This window comes from Pantherophis guttatus, chromosome 3 (genome assembly GCF_059756535.1).
Source record: "Pantherophis guttatus breed Tessera chromosome 3, ASM5975653v1, whole genome shotgun sequence".
Classification (NCBI taxonomy): Eukaryota; Metazoa; Chordata; class Lepidosauria; order Squamata; family Colubridae; genus Pantherophis; species Pantherophis guttatus.
The window spans coordinates 65,965,655-65,987,283 of NC_142065.1; the positions used below are offsets into that span (position 1 = coordinate 65,965,655).

Genomic DNA, 21,629 nt, shown 5'->3' on the forward strand with positions numbered 1-21,629 from the left:
CATCTCAGAGTTAGTGATAAAGACAAAAAAAAAATCTGGATAGTAGACATGTAATTATCAGGAGATAGCAGAATAGACAATGAAGAACCGGAGAAAATCACAAAATCGATTTGTAGATTTCCAAATATAAGACTGACTGTGGCAGAAGAAAACAAAGAAAGTGTTAATAGTAATAGGCGCCTTGGGTGAAATCCCAAAACAATTGGAGCTCCACTTGAACACATCAGCATTGGCAAAATCATCACTTGTCAATTGTAAAAGGCAGCTTTGAAACAGTTTACAATCTGTGACAATTCCTTTAACACCAAACATCAAAAAAAAAAAAACCAAAAACAAAAAAAAACAAAAAACAAAAAACAAAAAAAACCCAATATCTATCCATCCAGATCCTTGGGAAGTACTTGACAGGTGGATGAAAATACCAAATCCAATCTAAACATTTGGCTGGCTGTGTGACCATCCATAATAATAATAATAATAATTCTTGAAAGAGAGGTCCTAATGGTGCATTACAATTTTACAGAATATGCGATCAGACTCAGAGGTTTGCAGGAAAATAACAGAGATGATTTAAGGAAAATATCTTCTGAAATTCTGGCTGGGATTTTAAAGGTTCAACCTGAGGAAGTGTTTTGTAGGATTGACAGAGTGTACAGAATAAACTCCTGGATTGCAAAGCAAAGGCAATTGCCTAGAGATGTGGTGATTTATTTTACAGATAAAGAAATTAGGAATAATATTGTGCAAAATTCCTTCAATTCTACTTTGCAATTGTATGGAAGAAAGATATGGATCTACAAAGAGCTCCCCCCCAAGATGTTAACGGAAAGGAAGAAATTTGGTTTTCTGGTGACTGAGTTAAAATACAGAAATATTCCATTTAGGTGGGATGCCCCAGTTGGCATAATATTGAGATATCAAGGAGAAAGATACCAATTAGATACTGTTGAAAAAGCGGAAGAATTTTATCAAAAAAATTTGAAAATGAACTTAACATCTATAGGCACAATACAGGATAAGCAGAAGGAGTTGGAAATAAAGGGAAAACATCGAATTACAGAGGTTGCGGTAGACAAATTGCCTTTGGATTCTCTCGATACCCCAGCTGGATTATCTACAAATATGAGAGAAGCGGCATCTGATTTCAATGTGATGATTCACCAAGTTAAAGACAAGTATGGAAATCAATTAGCTGATATACAATTGGCAAAAAAGAAATATGAGATACAAAAACAAAACCAACAAGATCAACTTATAAAGCAGAATGAAAACCGATCAGTTGATATACAACTTGTAGAAAGGAAAACAGGATGGAAATTAAACCCACAAAAAGAAAAGAAAAAAAGAAATAGGTCTCATAAAAACAGAAATTTCTAAATTAAGCAACGGTGAAGCCAGTGATTTTAAAAAAATGAATGAATATGTGAAAAGATAGTGGAGGCGAAGTATTGGTTAATATCATCCTGAGGACAGTGACAGACCTCTGCAATGCCGTAATTTTGGGATGTGAAAAGAGCCTTAAACTGTTGGATTTGAATTATCTATTTTGGATTTCTTTCTTGTATTGATAAATATATTATAACTATTCTGAGCTACAAGGCAAGAGAGCTACGTTGGGGCATGCAGAAGATCTGGTTGTTACCCATTAGGATGATGGGAATTAATAATCCTGATGAAAGCCACAATTACAACTATATGGAATATAATTATAATGTCACTCGGGTGGTTGTTTTTACTTTTATATATATATGAGGATATTCATTACTGATGGGGGCAGATGATGACTGAAGACTTTGAACAAACTGTTGCACCAGGATACTACGTTACCCAATTATGGATGAGGGACTCAACAATCCAGTGGAAAGACATCAAAGAAGATATTATATGGATTATAAATTTAAAGTTATTGTCTTTTCTTTTTTTAAATAACGGAATATATATATATATATATATATATATATATATATATATATATATATATATATATATTAGCAGAGTGGGCAGTGGATTAAAGATATTAAGAATTGTTGTGCATGGTAATTTTGTAGGAAATATTTTGGGTGGAAATATGTTAGTCTACTGATGGATTAGCTTAAGAAAAGGGATGTTTAAGTGATATATTTAGGGCAGTGGAGGAAATGGATAGAGTTGAATAAATGTTAAATTAGGATTTATGGGGAAGGCTGCTTTGAAATGTTATATTAATATACACAAAGAATAAATGTTAAAGTAGGATCTATTATACAGTCTTAAAGTGGAAGGTTGCTTTGAAATGTAATAATATATAGATATAAGTTTTGGGGAGGACAAAAAGGGCAGATTATTGCTAAATTGGGAGTTATAATAATATTATGCTAAACTAGAAGTTATCATACAATGTTATAGCAGACTGCTTTTTTTTTTGAAATGTATGGTAAAAGGGGAAAGTAACAATATTAATAATATTTTTAGTAAGTAAGGGTCAGTATATAGAAGAGGGAGTAAGGCGATGTTAAAATATTATGTAATCTGTTATGAATTAGGTTTTTGGTGTGAAGAAGTCACGGGGGGATGGGTGGCGAGGGGGGGTTAGGGAGGAGGGGGGGAAGGAAAAAAGGGGGAAAAATTTGTATTTGAAAACTTTTTCAATAAAATAATAATAATAATAATAATTCTTATATATACATTAAAAAACCATAAAATAATTTATAGGGAAGAATAAATGCATTGATAAATGAATGGGGTAATACAGGTTACAAACTGTGTTTCTTTTAAGCACTTCTTAAAAACAAACAACAACAAAAACAATAACAAAAAATATACTTTGAGCATATCCCTCAGTTGAGTAGAATGATAAGAACTGGAATAATTTGTGGAATCCATCAATGTATGCCCTCATTGTAGAATGAGAGCAATATGATTCTCCAAGGAGATGCTTGTTCTACAGGGCAAGTAGTACAACACAGAACACTTCCAAAGTCCCACTAGATGTTATTGTTTAATGTCCCCACTCATTGGTTGGGCAGAAACTACTGAAGAAATCTCACTGACAATTGTTTTTATTTTGTTAGAAGTTGCCTTGAATTATACCTTCTATTTAATGGATGTGCAAATATAAGTAATATTTTTTTTCTCATAACCAAAATGCATATTTTATTAATGCTGACTTGTCCAACATAAAAGCTGTAAGAAAAGAATAAACTTCATTTCTGATTGTAAGTGTAAAGAAGTATGTTCTTTATAGAGCAGTTCCTCTTAAACTATCTATCTAAAATCAGATTTGCCAATAACAATTTTTAGACAATTTTCTAGTTAGTGGCTAAAATTGATGTTTTTAATAATGATAAATTAAAATGTAATATTAGTCAGCAAGATACAGCACACCTAAAATCAACACTTGCCTCTTTTAAATTAGATAAGATACACATGAATGAATGAGCAACATAGGCAACAAAGACAAATCAGCTATGAACATTTTAGAAAACAAGTAATAACTTTGCAAATGATTTAACAATGAATTTATTCGAAGTAAGGTTGAATAGGGATAGATTACATTTCACGCGGTATTAATGGATTTCATTTCTGCAAAGAAAATCAATTAGTTGCAGCTGTTAAGCATATCTAATTATTCTATCTATCTACTTTCCTTCTTGCCTATTACCTAACTACAAACATCTGTATACCACCCACTCCAGACTCTGACTCTGACTCTACACTATCTGTTAAACCAATACATTAAAATCTCAACATAAGGCCAAGGAAAAAATAATAAAGCATTCATGAATCAGCCCATTGTCACAGTTAGCATCAAAACCTGATGGAACAAAAGTTGGTCTTTACATCATTTGAAAGATAGCAAATTGGTCCCTCAGTGGGAAGAAGTACTTTATAGTATGGGTTTCACCACTAAGAAGAAGCACTACTAGGCCACTAACTCTTCATCTTACACAAATTGGAGACACCCTACATTCTCTTTTTGAAACAATGCACAAGATACTATATATCTATTTGGGGAAACATAGCTCTGAAGAAACATGAAAGCCAAGTCAAGTAAGACTTCATAGATTTAAAGTCTTACTTCAGATTGGCTGTTGGCAACCAATGTGTCCTGGTGTTAAACCTTTGTCTCCATTAGCAGCCAGCATTTGACCCATGTAGAGCTAGTTATAGTAGCCTAATCACTTAGTGATGAGGGGCACATCATTGTTGTGAGGTTTGGAAAAGACTGCAGTTTTTAGAGAATGAACAAATATCAGTGAGGACACCTGAATAAAGATGTTAGTAACCTTTATTCAGAAAAGAGTTACTTCCCTCTTCTCCTGTTCCTTCTTAGGAAAGAAGTGAAATGTGTTAAAATATGTTTGTAATATCTGTATAGAACCGTATATGTATTGTTCGTTAAGCTAAGGGCACTGTGCATATTAAGTATCATCGTAAATAGAGAAGAATTGTGTTTGTGTGTTTGGAATGTTTTCAGGAAGCAAAAATAAAAGCCTTGTAGAAATAACAAGATAAGTTTCATAAATCTATTGCATATGCACATTTGAAGAAAAGCACTCTTACTGGAAATAGGCCATCATGTTCTGTATGTATAAATAAGGCTGCATTGAATATTTTCTTTTTTATTTTAATGTAAAAATTGCTCATTTGTGAACATATTTAGCTCAACAAAAATATATTTGAGCTTGGTATGAAGGATGTTTATTAGCTGAAGCTGTTTGCAGGTATTTATCTTAAATATTTGAATGCTTTATTTTTGTTTTTTGTTTTCAGAGTGAGCATTGTGTAGTTAACCTGACACAGGTTAACTTACAATGCTAATTTCTGTGCCTCTTTAATCTGTCTATGGTTGACATCATGATTAATTTCTCTGCCCAGCATGTATAGACAATAAAGTGAGGCTTGTTGCAAGGACAAATTGGTAAGAAATTCTAAAGCGTTGTAAGGCAACTTGCATCTTGGACATTTTTAAATATTTTTTGCCTGATCATAGAAGCAATAAAATCTATTCAGGCACAACAACAAAGCAAGATTCCCTCAGAATAAGTGTCTTAGCGGCAAGGAAGTTAAATATTGTCGCTCATTTTTTTAAAGCAAGTAGAGCTAATGGATTACTTATTTTTTATTTCTTTCTAAGGATTTAAAAGTCAGAATCAATACAAGAAAACTACTATTGTATTGTAAAGGTAGAATCATTGAGGTGGCTTCACTTTTAATAAAAATGATCTTTCTAATATTCCTTTTCTGGAATGACAAAATATGACCTTTGATTTATGACAGGTATTGGATTAAATCAACATCTTTATTGGTTATTGTACACTGAGAGCTCATGCACCCGAGACGAATTTCTTGTGTGTCTAATCACACTTGGCCAATAAAGAATTCTAATTCTAATTCTTAGGTCATCTAATCTATGAGTGATTCTTTCTAGGCTGCTAGTTCTTCCTTCTAACCTTCTTCCAGAACTCATAATAAAATCTCCATGCCATGGAGCTGCACAGAGGAAACAAGAGGTCTACAGGGAAACAATTTCAAAAGGCACAGTAAGTGATATAATTTGGAACTATCCTACCAAAAAAAAAACCTTTAGACCCAGCCAAAATCCTTGCAGGGCTCTGCCATTTATACTGAGATTATGAATTTGGTTGATAAGATCATCTGACATTGACAATTTAGTTCAATACCATTTATCTACCATGCTACAGGAATTAAAATTTAATTCCTTGCAGAATGTTTCAAACTTATATGGCCAGATAATGCATCATATTTGGGAAGTATAGTGGTTTCATTCCTGTAATTCTTTGTAATTGACACTGAATTATTTACTTGTAATTTTAATGATCCTGGTTATCCAGTAATACAATGTTAATTAGGAAAGCTAATTCTAACAGCCATCAGACTGGTTTATTTTTGGCATCATGTTACATAGTTAATTTATATAAACATTTAATTGAGTTCCTTATTAAAATTCAAGAGAGGGCATAAGCCATTGTGAAGATAATTATAGTTAAGAAAAAGCTGTTTTCACATATGTTCTGGCTCTCTTTGTGGTTTTTGCCTTAGGACCCTGTTAATATAGAATAAAAATTGTTTTAGTGGTGGCAGGCAATATTATGACTTGACTAGAAGATACTTCTTAGTCTCTATGCTATGAGCTTCCTTGAAAAAACCAAGCAAGTACTTAAGCATAGTACACACTTCCAACACAGTAAATATAAATGCAAAATTCTTCTGCTAATACTTATATTTTACTGATTTTCTTTCATTAAGATGAGAATTTGCATTTAACACAGAAACTAATTCTAATTACAGCTACATTCATCAAACAGAGATCTTAAGAAATAATTCCTTTGCTATTAACATATATAGCTGAAATCAACTATCAGATTATTTTGCATAAACTCTGGGTGGCTTTTATCTTTGCAAAAAAAGAAAAAGAAATCTTAGTAGTTTGCCTGTTTACTCTCTGTCACTTAACCTGAATCTGATAGGATCTCCTTCCTAAAACAACATCAAGTGACACCTCTAAAGTGTCAACATTTCTCACAGTCTAATGTTAGATCCAGCTTCTGGCCTACATTTCTCCATGCTTGCTCTCTCTTTATAGAGGTTAGATTTGAGCAATTCCACCAAATTGTAATTTACAAAGACGGTCATTGAAGTGCTATAGCATTGCTTCATTTTCCTTTTAAAATGAGCATAGGTAGCTTCTCTTGTAGCAAATGACTGGCTTGTTTTGAAGTTTACAAGAAAAATCAAGACAAAAAGCCCCAAAATAGAGCATGGGGTAGTAATGTCTGGATATTGGTTTCTGCACCCCTCTCATGTCCACTGAAAAGGATATGGATAAGTTAGTTCATCAGAAGTTTTTCTTGTTTAGAAGAGGCTGCAGTTAGCACAACGATGCTCCGAAAATAAATTTAAGGGCTTCGGTGGGAAAAGCAATACTTGCATAGATGTGGAAAAAAATTAGACAGACTGATGATTTTAGAAAGAGATGCTTAAAAAGAGAATCATAGTAGCATTTCATGATAGTTTAATACAGGGGTCCCCAATCCCCGGTCTGTGGACCTGCACTGATCTGTGGCATGCCAGCAACCAGGCCACGCAAAGAAGCGAAACTCCACCTGTGGGATGCAGGCAGCACACACAACCACGCCTCCTCCGCAGAAAAAACTTTCTCCACGGAACTGGTCCCTGGTGCCCAAAAGGTTGGGGGCTGCTAGTTTAGTACTTAATCTCAAAGCAACATTATGATGATGATGATGATGATGATGATGATGATGATGATGATGATTTACATGCCGTCCTATCTCCAGCCGGACTCAGGGCGGCTCACAACAGTTAAGAAACATCTAATAAAAAGTTTTAAAAAATGAATCCAAATCTCATAATTTAACAGTTAAAAGTACAATTAAGACTAACAAGTTAAAATTAAATTAGAATTAAAACCCTATCAGTCCAGGCCGGCCAAATGAAACAGCCACATTTTCAGGTCGCGGCGGAAAGAGCGGAGGTCGGGGGCCACCTGGAGCTCCAGGGACAGTTGATTCCAAAGGGTAGGTGCGCCCACAGAGAAAGCCCTCCCCCTGGGGGTCACCAGCCAACACTGTCTGGCCGACGGCACCCTGAGGAGGCCCTCTCTGTGGGAACGCACCGGGCGATGGGAAGCTGTTGCTGGCTGCAGATGGTCCCCCAAATATCCCGGACCTAAGCCATGTAGGGCCTTATAGGTAATCACCAGCACCTTGAATCTCACTCGGAGGGCAACTGGCAACCAATGCAAGTCGCGTAGGAGAGGTGTAACATGGGAGTGTCGGGATATAAGTAAAGCATCTATACATCTAAAAGAAGGAATTAGTTTTTCAGTATCACAATATCTAGCTTCCAGGGCTTTTCCAGTACTGCAAAAGAAAAGACAAATGATACGACAGCCCTGATAGGAATATAGTGATTATTTCTCATGCTTTTTGTTGCAGAAGTAGAGGACTACAGTCGGACATTGTAAGTTTTGGAAAATGAAAGTATTGACCCACTCTTTATTGCAAGTCTAACAAAAAAACACTTCCATTTACTTGCATCTCAAGGGAAAACCTCTATTTGTGCTACAAAAAAAATTCTTAAAATGCAGACTTTAAAGATTTATTTTTTTCTACACACAATGTCATGGGAAGAAAGAATTAAACCTTTCCATGTCTCAAAACTACTTATGTCTCAGAAAATCCATATACAGCATATAGAATGTTGTATGCTATAATAACATTCACAAAACTGATCTATTTGCTCTGGCAAAATATGTTGTTTGTGTGCTATCCCTCATTCCTATTTATTTCATGAACATCTTACATTATGTCATTCTGAGAGGGGTGACAAATGATTGTATTGTAGTCCCTCTTCAATGCATATATCGACACAATTGTGCAAACGCTGACAAAAACTTTCATCTCCATCTTCTGGTGGATAGAGCAGTTCCAATTCTACTGCATATCACAGCAATCCCGATTGTGAACATGACAAAAGCACTAAAGTGTCTAGTTTCTTTTTGCAAAGTATTGTTTAAAATAAAACAAATGCCAAGAGGTTTACTTGCCATATTAACTAAAGTAGAACAAGTATTCATCTATGTGGAATTTGGGTGTTCTTTCAGATGGACTGGAGTATTTCCATGGAGTGAAAATATTGCAGTGCAAATTTCAAGTATTCCATCATTTGTGTTCAAAAGAGATTGACTATGATTTGTTTTCCTGCAAAGACCAGGCCATTTGGTTTCTTTATGGTGTACAAATCTAAACACTCACTGGAAATTGGTTGTACTGGGAAATGATATGAACAAAGTTTCTCAGCTCTCAAACATGTTTGAAACAAATCTCTTTGCCTTGATATGGTGGTAATTTCTCTAGATTATTTTCAGGCTATTTCTGAAATTATTTCTTTTTTACCCCAGTAGGTCTTGTCCCAATAACTCTATGAGGTCACTTCAATCAGGTTGGCTAAAAATATGATGTAGGTATTCCATTACTTATGTTTCTTGCATAATAGTATTCTTCATTTGGTGTCAATGATGGTAATAGTTTATTAGACAATACACGTTGGTGCTTAAAAGTCTGCAAACCTTTTTGAATTTTCAATATTTATACATAAATATAATTTGCAAAACTGGAAAAAAGAGAATCCAATTAAACAAACTAGTAAATCATTCATTTATTAAGGAAAGTAGTCCAAAATTATGTATTTTACAATACTTATGCCCTTGACACAGATCCTATGAAAATTTATTACTTTACTAACCCAAAGGTGCTTTTTCAAAAGGCAACTGGACTTTCTTTGTTTTTGCTTGAAAACTAATTGTTTCTCATTCAAGAAGATGAAGAAGCTTCTTGGATGAGAAGCAAATCGTCTTCAAGCAAAAACAAAGAAAGTCCAGTTGTCTTTTGAAAAAGCACCTTTGGGACAACCATGACCTGGATGACTGAGAATCTCCATATACATATTTCTTTACTACTTATTTTGGAAGGACTGGTAGGCTCTGCTGCTTTATTTTATTTTTCATGGTTCTGTAGGAATCTTGAATACTTTTGGAATTATCTGTTAGCAGATTCTCTGTCCTGATATTACCTATAGAAATTTGCTAAATTTGTGCCTCTGTGTTAATCACTATCTTAATAAATTCAATAAATTCCATCTTTATACATTCAAATCACTACTTTGATCCATAGGTACAACTTATGGAATATTTCATGGTATAATTTAATTGGAATATTACTGCTTTCCTTGAATATCCGTTAGGGCAAAAGCTACCAGGAAAAAAAATGTTTTAACATTATTTCACTTACTCCTGTCTTCTCATCGAAGATTTTGATTCCTCCAAAGGAGATGGTTAGAAATATTTTCTGTTTATGTTCACCTTTTGAACGAGATGCAGCAACAATTCCCTGTTGGGAGAAAATAAATATTTCACATTCAAAATAATTTCATTTTGTTTCTTCTGATTGTTCTCATATTAAAAAATGTCAACTTCCAATTGCCTTAGAAATTTGGGGAAATTTATTTCATTTATTTGAATAAAACTGTACTTCTATGTAATATGCATAATATTTATTTATATTTTAGACTGGGATGAACAATAGTTTCAATGTATATGCTTGTTTTCAAAATCTTTCAGTCTATGGAAGTGGAATGAAGCTGCAAAAAAGCTGAATGAATGCATACCATATAAATCCAGATTTTTCTGATTATTTTGACATATCAAAATTATGTAATTAATGTTCTAAGTTAGGAAGTTGTAATTAATTTCTATCACTTCCCTTTTTGGCAATAAAGATTATTCCACTAAATTACAGGGATAACACTGCTTCTGAGCAGTTTATCCTAACTACTCAGAAGAAATCCTTTACACACTTATACAAATCTGTAAAATGCAGAGAATAGTTGTTTGACATTTCTGACAACAAAAAAATCCTGTTAAAAGAAAGGAAGACTGGGGACATATTTGCTGAAAACACAGATGTTTCTGAAGATTAGCCATCACTTGATAGAGTTGCTTAACACATTTTGTAATGCTTAATATGCTTCTCAACATCACCCTTTCTTTTGCCTATCTTTTGTCCTCCCCTAATCTTCATCCACTTCTTTATCTCCATATCTTTTTCTTTCTCTTACAGTAGTTGCCTCTCCAATCCACACACACACTCCTTCCTTCCTTCCTTCCTTCCTTCCTTCCTTCCTTCCTTTTTGTTTGTCTATATTGAAAGGAAATAACAATAACCATAATATTCTATTTTATGCATCTTGAGGTGCCTACATAAATGCTGCCAGTTCTTTTTCCCATAAAAACAGTCATGTAACGTAAGCTAGGCTGAGAAAGAGTGACTGGCCCAATGTCACCCAGCTTTCATGTCTAAAAGATGATGAGAATACATGATAAACCTTTTCTAATACAGCTATAACATACCTAAATTGCTCTATGGAACATGTCTATATTTAATAGCAGCAGAAACTGCTTAGGAGAATCTCATTGTGACTTTCTTGGTTTTGGAGCCGGCACTATTCATGCCATCTATTTTCTTTTCTGGTAGATACATTCCATATTCTAAAAGGAATGTTAAACACACTGATAAAAATACTATGTATCAGTAGTAGTATGGCTCCGGGCAAGGCTGGTGTCGGGGAATGGTGCATTCTCTGACCCAGTTGAGGCAGGTGGTGAGCAGGCGGTGAATCTGGGGCCTTGGGGAGAGCGGGCGGCAAGCGGGCAGCAGAATAGAAATTAAAAAAGTTTTTCTACCGGGTTCTGTGAAAGTGGCTGGGTGGGGGGGGGTCTTGTGACTGAGTAGGCGTGACCAACTCGATGTCACTCACTTAACCAAATGTTTGTAACTTATGATGCTTGACAAATTGGCTCAAACTGAACAAGTTTATAGGAGAATAGCTATAGGAAAGAATGATAAATAGAAAGTAAATATGGAAAATAGACAAAGCTGGGTGTATAGCAAAATTGAAGTAGAAAAGTAAGTAGCTATAAAATCTGACAGAAGGAGTAGATTAGGCAGGAATAAGAACAGGCTTGAATAGGGCTAGACAATTGTAGGTTTCTACTTTCCACTTTAAAATCTAGGGATATATACTGAACCGTTAGCATGTTTTTCTTCCAATTAGGTTCTCATTATTTATGTTTCTCAAATTAGATTCAATACTTCAAGTCTTTGCATGGGTATTTCTTATTATATTGGTACCATGGAAACAGATTCTTGGAGTAATTTTTCCTTGCAGTAATTCTTTGTAATATGAATATGAAACTTACAGGGTCCATATTTGGTGTACTTTGTTTGAATCTATCAACAGTGTATGTGCTTTCCAATAATTAATCTCAGCCCTACACTTGAAGTAAACTCTTTAATTGCCTAGTATATTATTTCTTACTCACTGAGTTAGCTCTGTAATGTATCTCTGGGATAGGCAGTCACTCATAAGTTACCTTAAACCTAAGGCAACAACGACATGTATGTTCCTTACAGCATATTCTTCTCATCCTTTAAAAAAAAATCTTTGGAAGAGGATGACCCACTAAATATATTACGTTCATATTTTTATAACATTTTTATTCACATTTATATGGAGGCATATAAAAATAAGGCAGGGATAGAAAGTTGTCCTGCTTTTACAGGGTTTTAAGTCAAGGTCATTTCACATAAGGAAATACTTTCTCATGCAACACATTTAAACTAGGGAATTCACAGCCAGCTGCTGTGGTAATAGCAGCCAATTTGAATGCTTTTGAAAAAAGTATTGGAGAATCAGGCTTCAATAGCTACTAATATTGATGCCTGTTTACTACTTCCTGAATGATCGGCAACATGCCATAAATGCTGATTGCTTCAGAAGCAACAATGGAAGGAACTGTTGACTTCTAATTCAAGCCTGTGAGCTTCTCAAATTAATCCAGTTGGCTAAAATGTGACACCAAATGCTGGTGTCAGGCCTACAAAACTACAGAATAACAGGGACCTTGGAGGTCTTCTAGTCCAACCTCCCTCTATGCCATTCTAGACAAGAAGCTGTTCAGTGACCTGGATGCAGTATTCTAAGTGTGGTCTTACTAAGGCTTTATAAAGCGGTACTAATCCTTCATGTGATCTTGAGTCTATCCCTCTGTTAATGCAGCACAGGTTTGTATTGGCTTTTTTGGCTGCTGATCCATATTACCGGCTCATATTTAAGTGATTGTTCACTAAGATTCCAAGATCTTTCTCACAGTTATTGCTTTTGAACCAGTTGAACCTAATCTGTACCTGTACATTTGGTTTTTCTTGCCTAAGTATAAAACCTCATTTTTCTCTACACTGAATTTCATTTTGTTAGATAGGTCCCAGTGTTCAAGTTTGTAAAGATCCATCTGGATCTTGATCCTATCTTCTGGGATGTTGGCTATTCCTGCCAGTTTAGTATAGTCTGAAATTTGATTAATTCCCTCCTCTAAATCATTTATGAAGATGTTGAAGAGTACTGGGCCTAAAATGGAACCGTGGGGTACCTCACTGCTTCCTTTCATGTAAATGTAGTTCCATTAAGGACTACAATTTTTTTTTATAAAAAAAGTTTTTATTTTATAAACAAACAAGCAAATAATACATAAACAATCATTCAATGTATCATCTAAGTACATCTTTTATGTCTTCTTCTTACTCCTCCAATATTTATCATATCTTAATATTATCATTTCATTTATTATTACATTTCCCCCACATTTCTTACTTCTCTATTAATACACTTATCTATCTTTTTATTTTATTAAAAATTTTACAACAATTTCAACCCCACCCAACCTTCAACCTCCCCTCCCCACACACCCTCGACTTCCCAGAGCAAAAACAGGGTATAACATTTAACAAACCTAAGCTAAAATATGCTAACTTACTAGAAGATTCAAAACTCCCTCACGTTCTTTTAACTCCCCTTTTAAAAGTTATTCATCAACCTTCCTTTTATAAATTCTCTTATCACATTTCACATTTATTACTAAAATCCTTTCCATACCTTCTTTTTCAGCATTACTCCCTAGTAAAATTCTAAATTAAACATTTATCCTCTTTGGTCATTCATAAACCACTTGACATTTTTCTGATTGTAATAAAACATTCTTCAGAATACAATCTTAGAGATACTGTTAATCCATTGGGTTAAGTTATTTCTAAATCTTAAATTCATTCTTCAATATATAAGTTTCAAAACTTTCAGGAAGTTATCCATTAAATTTTAAATTAACCATTTGGATACCTCAATAACTTTTAAAAAAACTATTCATTTTTAGTTAAACATTTTTACTTCAATAAGACATTCTTCAAAATATAACCTCAAAAGGCTATCCCTTAAATTATATCCAAAGCTAAATATAATAAAACACTTTCTTTATATCATTGTTTTAACAAATACTAATTTCAGTAAACTTTTCAGATTTATTACTAAGATCCTCCCCAAAAGAAATTAATCTTCCTTTCTTCCTTTCGTTCTATATTTTTTCCAGTCCTTCTTCTTCAATAATACTTTCTTCTTCAGCATTGCCCCTCCCCCTGCTTTTATTTTCGAGAATTTTTCTCTTCTCCATTTTTTTTGGCTTTTTTGCAAACTTTCTTCTTTCTTTCTTTCTTCTCCAGTCTCACTCCTCCACCACAATCCTGTTCTCTTCCTCTCAAGTAAGAACACCTCTTTAACTGCGATTGAGAATCCATCCCTGCAACAAAGTTGTAAAGTTCCACTTCGAATCTTCCTTTTTGTATAAAAAATCCCAACACCTCCTGACAATTCTCCATTTGCCTGTATCAAAACCTCTGGAGGAATGTCTTTCAATATACACTCCTTCAAGCCTCTCTGTTCCTCCCTCTCAATTTGAAAAGCCTCTATTTCATTTTCCAAAGGCACAATAAATTGGGTTTTTTCTTCTGCCTCCTCATCACTTATATCCTTGTTTGGGATTTGACTAAAATCTTCTTAAGAAATCCTTCAATTCTTTCCACGAACACAGAGGCAAATGATTCCAAAACTTCTTCCAAAAGATCCACAGTCAGCATTTGTGAGCCTTCATCACTTTCAAAAAAGCCAGCCATTTTTTTTTCTTAGATATAATTTTTAAATCCTTCTCCTTTTAAAATAAAATCCTCTTCTTTTAAACAGGGGCTTTCAACACCACATAATACTTTGTATCTAGGTTTCACTTCTCCACGCCCCGTTAGAGTCACACGCCATCTTACTTTCCCTTTCTACCACAGAGCTTCAGAGGGAAGTGATAGATTTTGGAGTTAAAGTTTAGTACTTGCAATTTTCGTTTCTCCTGTATTTGCTCTGCCAGCTTTCAAGTCCAAATTTTTTTCCCTTAAAATTGAGTTGCTGATGCTGGTGTGGTTAGGATAAGGATATTTTCCTTATCATAGGGGTTGGGAAGTTAGAGGAGACTAGGTAAGTTGGTTTCTGGTGTTCTAAATTGCCAGAATATATTATTTGTATTTGCTTTCGTTATTCTGCTTCCAAATAATTTTTAAATGTTACAGCCATCCAGAATTGTGTCTGCAAGATGGGAAGCCATGTAAATAGATTAAGTAAATACATATTTTCAAAACCATGTTTTTCATTGCAATATATAATGTATCTATCATTGCTTAATCTTATTCTTAGTCAGGAATATGAACATTTATATTATGTCCCAAACCACAACATCACCACAAACATTCCTCATATATTTACCCATAAATATGTTAAATAATAAAAATATTACATTTTCTTATCATACTTCTTGCTCTATGTTGAAGCTTTTACTAAGCATGCTATCAATGCTCAAACTTCATTTCCACCATATACTGCTGTTATTATATTTACTGAACACTGAATAATTCTGCATTTGCACACATCACTCCACAATTCAAACCCACTGACCTTATCATATTAATTCTATAAATCAAAAAATTCACAATAACATTTTGACTCAGATTTATGCATTTCTCAATGACGTGCTGAAAGAACAATAAGCTGGTCTATATACTGCCATAGCATAAAGCTACATAGCACTTCCCATATTTATTCATTGCCTCCTCACTTATCCTTCTAATCAGATTTCTGCTAAATCTTGTAGCTTGGACATTTACTCCTGCTACCTTTCTGTTTGTATAGAAGAACAATAATGGCATTCCTCCAATTTTCAGGCAAAGATGCAGCTTTTGTACACATGCTGCAAAACCAAGTCATAAGAATGCTATAATCATATTTAATAATACTCTAGTTACACCATCTATACACCATACAATACAGGTAGTCATCACTGAATCACTTAATTGGGACTAGAATTTCTACTATCAAGTGAAATGGTCATTAGGCAAAACATTTCATGACCACATAGCAATGGCAAATTAAATTGCAGGACTGCAGCATTCTTAGGCAATGATCTCACAATTCTCCTGCCCTGCCTTCCTTGTCTCTGCTTCAATTCCCCCCCACCTATCTATTTACACCCATTTCTGTTCTCTGTTGCCGCCACTTATTGTACCACCCCCACTAGTCCTAAGTGACTGTCCCATCTTCTTACTGCTGCTGCTGACAAAGTGTGTCCAGCTGAAGCAGTTGCTAGTCCTTTGTGAGGCCTCACTGAATTTTGTTCATGGGACCATGGGGGTGCTGCCATGGCTATAACTTTGAGGACTGCCTGTAATTACCATTGTTCAGCACCCTCATAACTTCAAAAGATTGCTAAACAAATAATTGTTAAGTCATAGCTACCTGAATATTATTCATATTGGGAACATAGTGTACTATTGTCTAATCTTGTCTATAAGGAATGATTATAAGCAATGAACCAGGGAAAGATATTACGTGACATTCCTAGCTACAGGGCTACATGGGTTTGAACCTCAAGTGTCAGAAATAGGTCAAAGAACACTTCAAGTACTTTGGAGAGTTTGACAAACATGTCGCTCAATCACAATCAGGCTACATATCTGTTTATTATTAACATTAATCAGGGTCATGGAAAGAAATAGCTATAACATGCACATATAATTTTGAGATTAAGAATATCTGTTTATTAATTCATCTCCATTTAGGATCATCATCCCATCTGTGATTACATGAAGATATGAGTATCACAGATGCATGGTGTTACCTGACTGAGAAAGATGTCACCTACAGCTTCAGAAAGAGACTATAAAATACATGATGGGCTAATACAAAAGACTGTACACTCCAAAACACAATTTGCATGGAATCAAGGAGAAATTTCTAAGTTATATCATATAATTTAATTCCTACAGCTAATATAATTAGTCTAAATGTCTAAATTGTATCACATAACATAATTCCTACAGCTAAATTGTAGAACATTAGCTGTAAAGCAAGGTGCCATTTTTGATGGTATCAAACCTGCCAAATCAAATATCAAATCCAAAAGATGGAACTTCTCCTATTTATGTCCAAAAAGAGATTTCACTAAACATACAAAGCATTCCAATGATGTTTCAAGATTTGAAGTTGGATTGTAAAGAAACTGTTCCACCTCAAAGAGCTAAAAATTCTATCATTCTCTTCAAGATCTTGTCCCAAAAGGTTTACATCCTTATTTCAAACAATGTTTAGGTTGCACATACATGCATGAGGGCGCGCGCACACACACACATGCATGATTATACAGACAATTTTATATAAACATTTTAACTAGTATTGAAAATAAGTATTTTAAGCATTTTCACAGCACCTTTAATTTCATCATGGAATCTTGACATAACTTGTCACCTCGCGCTGCAGAGACTTCGTCTATCCCAATGAGTTTTGCTTTGTATCGGACACCGTCACCTTTAAATCTCTTTATTAAAGTTGCTTCACTACGATCCTGACCTGAAAAGAGAGATATAAGCCTGTAACCCTCACAGCTGTATAAAAATATTAAAAGTTAAATACTTATAATCAAGTTTAAATTTATTATGCAGATTCATTGCATACACAAGCATCACTTCCATCTGTTATTCTTCAGCTCGGACTTGTTTTGGCCACAACAAATGGAAGGAGGGGAGTAGTAAAAAAAATTAATAGAGTGTCGTATTTCTCAATGAAACGATAAAAGCCACTTACACTTTTAAACTAACTACTAGTTTCTGAATTAATACATATGGAAAAAGACATAATATCAAAGGATGCATCTTTCCTCTTTTTATTATATAAGAACTGTTAATGATGCCAGAACTGTATTAATTATTGGCCAAAAGTCACATCTAAAATAAACTAGTCATAAGTTTATCAAATCAAGCAAAATATTTTTTCTCTTTTAGACTAAATTATTATATATAACCCTTGTTTGATAATAACACAGTCTAAATGGGAAGCAAAATCTGTGATTTGACATTGTTAGATCTTTGTGGCACTTAAAATTACCAATATTGTTATTCAAATCACATACTGCTATTTCTTGGTTTTCAGCCAGGCTTCTTCATTGACATGCTAAAATATTTTGTGTTCAAGATCCAGACTATGTCTTAACTGCTCTTTAGTTGGGTCCTATACATGCAAGTTTTTAAAGCAGCAACTGAATATGTTTGAATAAAGTCCTTTTCGTATTTATATCAGATCTGATGAAGCTTGCATATGAATATAATTTCTTGTTTTACTATTATAGTATCCTTTTCTGCTTTGGAAGATGTGTAACAAGAACCTTGTTAATGGTTGAATTGGAAGAAAACTAGAAATGCCAGGATAATAGATAAGGCTGTGGAAGCTTAAAACATTCCAGAAGGCAGTGACACACCACTTTCCTGCTATTATCAACAATAACAACCCTGCATAGACATTAAGACATAGTCAACAGAAGCTGAGCTCTGTCAAAGTAGATATTTATATTTTTACACAATATTTTTGTTTCTTCTCAAGTAAATTTGTTGGATATGAGGTGGGGGAAGGAATGCACCAAATTCCTTCCAAATTATTTATGCAGCCATGTAAGAGTACCATGTTTTGAGTGAATATAAAATGCCAGGCATAGACATTAAAAAACAGAAACAATCACAAAATATGGGATAGTGATGAAGAAATAAAAGTTATTTCTGTAGTTTGCAACTGAGGTGACTTTCTAAAAGATGGTAACAGAAAACATTTTGTTATGATCCAAACCACTTAGTTATACCCCAGCTAATTAGATCTCACAATATCAAAAGAAAACGTCTTGAAATTAGACAACTCTATTACCCAAACAATTGAAATATAGAAATTGACCTCTACATTGAGACTGGTTCCAAAACTGTTATGCCATACGAGTAGAAGAAAAGGGCACAGGAATTTAAGTTTGATTTCACTCTAGATAGGGGTTACATTTCAGTTGTTGGAATTAGAAAGTTGATTGGTCTAGTGGCTAAGGCACAAGGTTAATTCTAGTCCCTTAGCCATGAAAACCAGTTGGGTGACTTTAGACCAGTAACTCTGTTTCAGTCCAACTCGCCTCACAGGGATGTTGTGGGAAAATAAGAGGAAGAAGGTATGTTGAGTATTTTTTCTGTCTTGTCTTATTTATAAAAATAATAAAGGTGGGGGACCTAAATAAATAGATTAAATAAAAATAAAAAACCTTTCATTATTTTTTTTACAATAAATCTCCCTTAGAGCTTGTGGGTCCTTATATGCCTATTGTGTTATATCCAGTTTATCAAAAGAAGAATAACAGATTAAAATCATCTGAACTTGAAAATGTATGTATTTACTCATCTGCTTATTTAAAAATAAGAATAAAAACTAATGAGCAGAAGTTAGTTAAGTGAACCCTGGTGCATTCATGATAATCCAGGTATCCCGATTGTTTGTCATTCTTGTTACAGTTAATGAATGAGAATCCTCACAGTTGGGTAGCTGTATATTTTACCACAAGGATGTGCCCTACCTGTACTTTCTGAACTGACTGAATATAAGGACTTTTTTTAATTAAAGAATATTTATCTATTTGTTATTTAAATGAGCTAAAATGAAATGCAGAAGATAAAATATTGATAGTTAAACTATTAATATTTCATAGAGAAGATGTGAACATTATATATTTTAACATACATTTTAAAAATCTTTAGTTCTCATCTCTTTGCCCTTATACATGGACATATTTAAACCTATCTAATATCTCCAAGTTCAACTTTAATGAACATTAAACTCTCCTCAAAATATAAGAATCTACTAAGGAGAATATAATTTATTCTGAATCCACACTCAGTATTGTTGAAAACCTCAGCTAGCAATTGTAATAGTTTTCCACAGTTTTGAAATCCATAAGTATTAGATTCTCTTTTAAAGTTTCAATACTTCTTTTCTCATCCTCATGTTTTTTTTTGTTTTTTTTTTGTTTTTTTGGAGCTATACATGGGTACATCATCATTTTTTTCCCTATTTTCATTGTGGGAAAGAATATGGTAGCTTAAAATATTGGTAGTTGTTTACAAATTTAAAAGCAATTAAACAATGCCAACAAGTTATCATCTATCCTGGTCCTTGAAAGGATTGGGTTTACCCCTGAGTTTATCAAATGATTGTGCCCACCTGCTCCTGAACAATATCATCTAAAAGACTAATGGCACATTGATTACTAGTCAGAAACTGTAAGTAATGTTTAAATTATGCGGGAGGGAAATGTGGAGGCAGATGTTACTAGTGAGAGATAAGAACAATAAAGGAACGTTAGCAACACTATGCTCTGAGGAGAAAAAAAATCACATCTGGATGCACAACAATGGTTTACTTAACCATAAGGCTATTATACATGTAGTTTATCTGTAAACATTCATGTTTCAATTTGTTTATGTGATAATAAATAAAACTTAATTGGTAAATCCTTGTTTTAACAATTTTCAGTTTTCCAATGCCATTATACAGTATGTGCTATTCCCCAAATATATAATTTTATATGCTTCTTCAGTTTCACAATAACTGCTCCTCATTTGTTAGTGGAACAAGACTATTTTGGAGAGAGAATAAAATATAATCCCATTTTACAGAAGTGATTAAAATGTTGGGACTAAATCTAGAAAGACAAAGAATACTTTCAGCCACAGAAGCTCACAAGTTGAATTGGGGCCAGTCATTCTTTTTCTACCAAATAACCTTACGAAGTTGCTGAGAGGAAAATTGGAAGAAGGAAGTACTATATATGCCAACTGCAGATTTTAAAAAGGGGGAAAAATATAACACTGATTAAACCCATTGATAGATAAATAACCAGAGTCCAAGAATTTGCAAGTCTTTTCCAGTTGCAATCTCCTTAGTTGGCAAAAAGGAGAAATGAAACTAAATTGGCTTAAATTTTAGAGTATAAATGGAAACACATTTCTCTACATCTTTTTACGAGATATGATCTTCTGCAGCTGATCAGAAATGATCTAACAGCAATACTGAGCTCATGTGTGATGATTGGAAATGTAGGTGATTGATATGACAATACCAGGAGATAATAAAAGACAAAGAATTGGAGAAGATCACAAAATATCAAGAACTGAAAAATGAAACTGAAATACTATGGCATAAACCAGTCATAGTGGTTTTCGGCACACTGGGACACAATACACATTTAGAAAATATGTGTATTGACATCTGTCAATTAAAAAAGGTCACACTGCATAGAGCCACACATATACTACACCAATACATTATGATAGGCATTTGTCCAGAACGGTAACTATAGGATCTCCTGCTTGTGCAGAGTTGACTAGAACACTTCCAACATCCATTCCATCTCTGTTATTCTGTATTCTTGGTTCTTGTGAAGAACTCAATGTGTATGAAGGTCAATAGTAGCTAAAGAACTGGCAGCTGTGGTTTCACATTATTGTGAATATAATAATAATATGCCATTGCATGCGAGAGTGGAAATTCTGAAATGTTCACGTATGTTTGCTACAAGTTTGTATTAGATTCCTCAAATAATATTTGGAGCCTATATTCAAACTCAGATTCTGCTCACTTTTTCATGTCCAACTACACCTTCTTGATTGAAGGCAAATTTACTAGAATGTTTTTGAAAAAGCAAAACGTGATCCCAAGTGATTATCTTCTTGTGCTGTAAATGTACAGAATTAGATTTATATCTAATTCAAGTTAACTTATTGTCACACTTTTGTGGAATTCAGAAGTCCTGTTACTGATGATACAGCTAT

General features: G+C 34.0%; 1 protein-coding gene across 28 annotated transcripts in view; it reads right to left on the reverse strand.

Annotated features, from left to right (window-relative positions):
* The window catches only part of DAB1 (DAB adaptor protein 1), a 728,003-nt gene that overhangs the window by 82,862 nt on the left and 623,512 nt on the right, over window positions 1-21,629 (reverse strand). For all 28 annotated transcript variants that reach the window (XR_015733114.1, XM_087889766.1, XM_034415187.3 and 25 more), the window contains 2 exons: window positions 17,210-17,349; window positions 9,813-9,911 (listed from right to left, as the gene is read on the reverse strand). Coding sequence is in view for 27 of the 28 variants with exons in the window: in XM_087889766.1 (XP_087745892.1) it covers window positions 9,813-9,911; window positions 17,210-17,349 (239 nt within the window). In the remaining variant the exon portion in view is untranslated. The remainder of the gene's footprint in view (window positions 1-9,812; window positions 9,912-17,209; window positions 17,350-21,629) is intronic.